The sequence below is a fragment of the Nelumbo nucifera genome, chromosome 1, assembly GCF_055504915.1.
Source record: "Nelumbo nucifera cultivar China Antique chromosome 1, China Antique-T2T, whole genome shotgun sequence".
In the NCBI taxonomy this organism is placed as follows: domain Eukaryota; kingdom Viridiplantae; phylum Streptophyta; class Magnoliopsida; order Proteales; family Nelumbonaceae; genus Nelumbo; species Nelumbo nucifera.
In genome coordinates, this window is record NC_142649.1 from 174,855,895 (window position 1) to 174,858,290 (window position 2,396).

The 2,396-nt window shown below is 41.9% G+C and overlaps 1 protein-coding gene across 1 annotated transcript; it reads left to right on the forward strand.

Annotated features, from left to right (window-relative positions):
• The first annotated feature begins 600 nt into the window (after positions 1-600).
• LOC104596341 (ubiquinol oxidase 2, mitochondrial-like) lies at positions 601-2,396 on the forward strand. The gene is given in 4 exon segments (NM_001302854.1): positions 601-981; positions 1,059-1,187; positions 1,277-1,765; positions 2,255-2,396. Coding segments are annotated over 4 exon segments (1,035 nt in total). The 5' UTR covers positions 601-624; the 3' UTR covers positions 2,315-2,396.

Sequence of the window (2,396 nt, forward strand, 5' to 3'; positions counted from 1 at the left end):
GATTTCTAGGAATAGGGGTCTGGAATCAGAATTGGAATGGACTATTCTGATTCCAACGGTTTGGTTGGGCGAGACCGGAATCCCATTTCTATATTTGCTAGAATGGAATTTTCTTGGGAATGAAATCTCATTCTTATTGATTCTCATTCCTGTATAAACCAAACAGACTATAAGTATAGAATGGGCCAATTCCATTCCGATTTCAATTCCGACTATGAACCAAACGAACCCTAAGATCTATTGTGCTGAAAGGGAATATCGAAAAGTTTGAGGGCAATCTTTGTCATTTGAAAAGATAGAGAGGTTTAAATAAGGTCTAACATCAAAATATTCTCGTGCCGAATTTGAATTTCCGCCACACCACATGAAACTAATTAACCTTGCTGCCTGACCCTGGTTATGTCTTAAAATCATAATGATAACACTTTACATTAACCCATGCTCTGCTCTCTGCCTATCTCTTCTCATCTTCCTTCCTTAAATCCCCACCACTGTCATCGTCCCCATACAGAAAATCGGAAGCGGTACTACATTTTCTGATTTTCTCCTCATTTATGCTACTTTTTCCTCCCCCTCTTCTTGATCTTGTTCATCCTTCATCCATCTTCAATTCAATCCACCATAATGATGAATTCTAAGTTGGCTGCACTTCTGCTGAAGCAACTCGGCTCAGCGACTGTTCGGACGGTGATCATGGAACCTTTAAATGGAATCACGACTGAGTCTTCCTGTTTTCTTCATGCCAGCGGGTCTGTTGTGCCGGGGCGAAGAACTTGGATCAGGTTTTCCGGTCTGGGTGTACGTAACGGGAGTACCTCGGCTTTGAACAACAAAGAAAAAGAAGAGAAGGGCGTGCGAACCAGTTCCACCGTGGGCGGTGCCAATCGCCCGGAGGATAAGATGATTGTGAGCTATTGGGGCATGCCTCCGGCTAATCTCACGAAGCAGGACGGCTCGGAATGGAAATGGAACAGCTTTAGGGTAAGTCGTAACAGTTTACTCTCCATGAATTAAATGGTATTATTTTAGCATTTGTTATAATTATTTCTGTCATACAGCCATGGGAGACTTATAAGGCAGACCTATCGATCGATCTGAAGAAGCACCATTCACCCGTTACGTTCATGGACAAGTTGGCTTACTGGACCGTCAAAGCACTCAGATACCCAACTGACATTTTCTTCCAGGTATCTTTCACTCGGGAGAGTTGAATTGATCTAAAAAGAATGGCAATGCCTTTAACTTGTGGTTCAAATTTTTTTTTTTTTGTGTGCAGAATCGGTATGGTTGCCGGGCAATGATGCTGGAGACGGTTGCCGCCGTTCCGGGAATGGTCGGAGGGATGCTCTTGCACTTGAAGTCCCTGAGGCGATTCGAGCATAGTGGGGGTTGGATTAAGACTCTGTTGGAAGAAGCAGAGAACGAGCGGATGCATCTGATGACGTTCATGGAGGTATCGCAGCCCAAGTGGTATGAGCGAGCTCTGGTCGTCGCCGTTCAAGGAGTATTCTTCAATACGTACTTTCTGGGCTACTTGATCTCTCCCAGATTCGCTCACCGTGTGGTGGGGTACCTGGAAGAGGAGGCCATACACTCCTACACCGAATTCCTCAAGGAATTGGACAAGGGCAACATCCAGAACGTCCCGGCTCCGGCCATCGCCGTCGATTACTGGCAGTTGCCACCCGACTCCACTCTTCGCGATGTTGTAATGGTCGTCAGAGCCGACGAGGCGCATCACCGCGACGTCAACCACTTTGCTTCTGTAAGCATCTTATTTTCATTTTATTAATCGCGTTCGCAACTTAACTAGGAAATAAGGTTGCGTTTGGATAAGTTTCAGAGTTCGTGTTTTTAAAACCCAAATTTTTATTGGTGGGGGTTTTGTACTTTTAACTTTTGGTTTAAAAACTTTATTCCTTTTAAAATTTATCTTTTTAAAATCAAGTCTTATTAATTGCCCCAAACACTTTTTGACTCATTTTTGCTTCACATATCTCAATGTTTTCCAATTGGAAAGTAAGGTTGCATTTATGTTTTCAAAGCCCAAAAAAATTGTTTTGGCTTCAGATTACAATGTTTATAAAGCAACTCTTACAAATTGCTCAAAACACTCTTTTGTTCTACTTAGTTTCTCCTTTTTCATAGTCCAAAGCTCAAAAATAAAAACTCATCCAAACAGAGCTTAAATCATCAATTGAGACTGAGAATTGATGAAATAGTGCTTTGTTAATTCTTAGAGTTTGAATTGCAGGACATACACGACCAGGGATATGAGCTGAAAGAATCACCAGCCCCTCTTGGGTATCACTAGATCCGAATTAATGAAGGAGATAGTCATCTATATTCTATATTTGATTGTACATTAATTAATGCTTAAAAAAAAGAATATCATA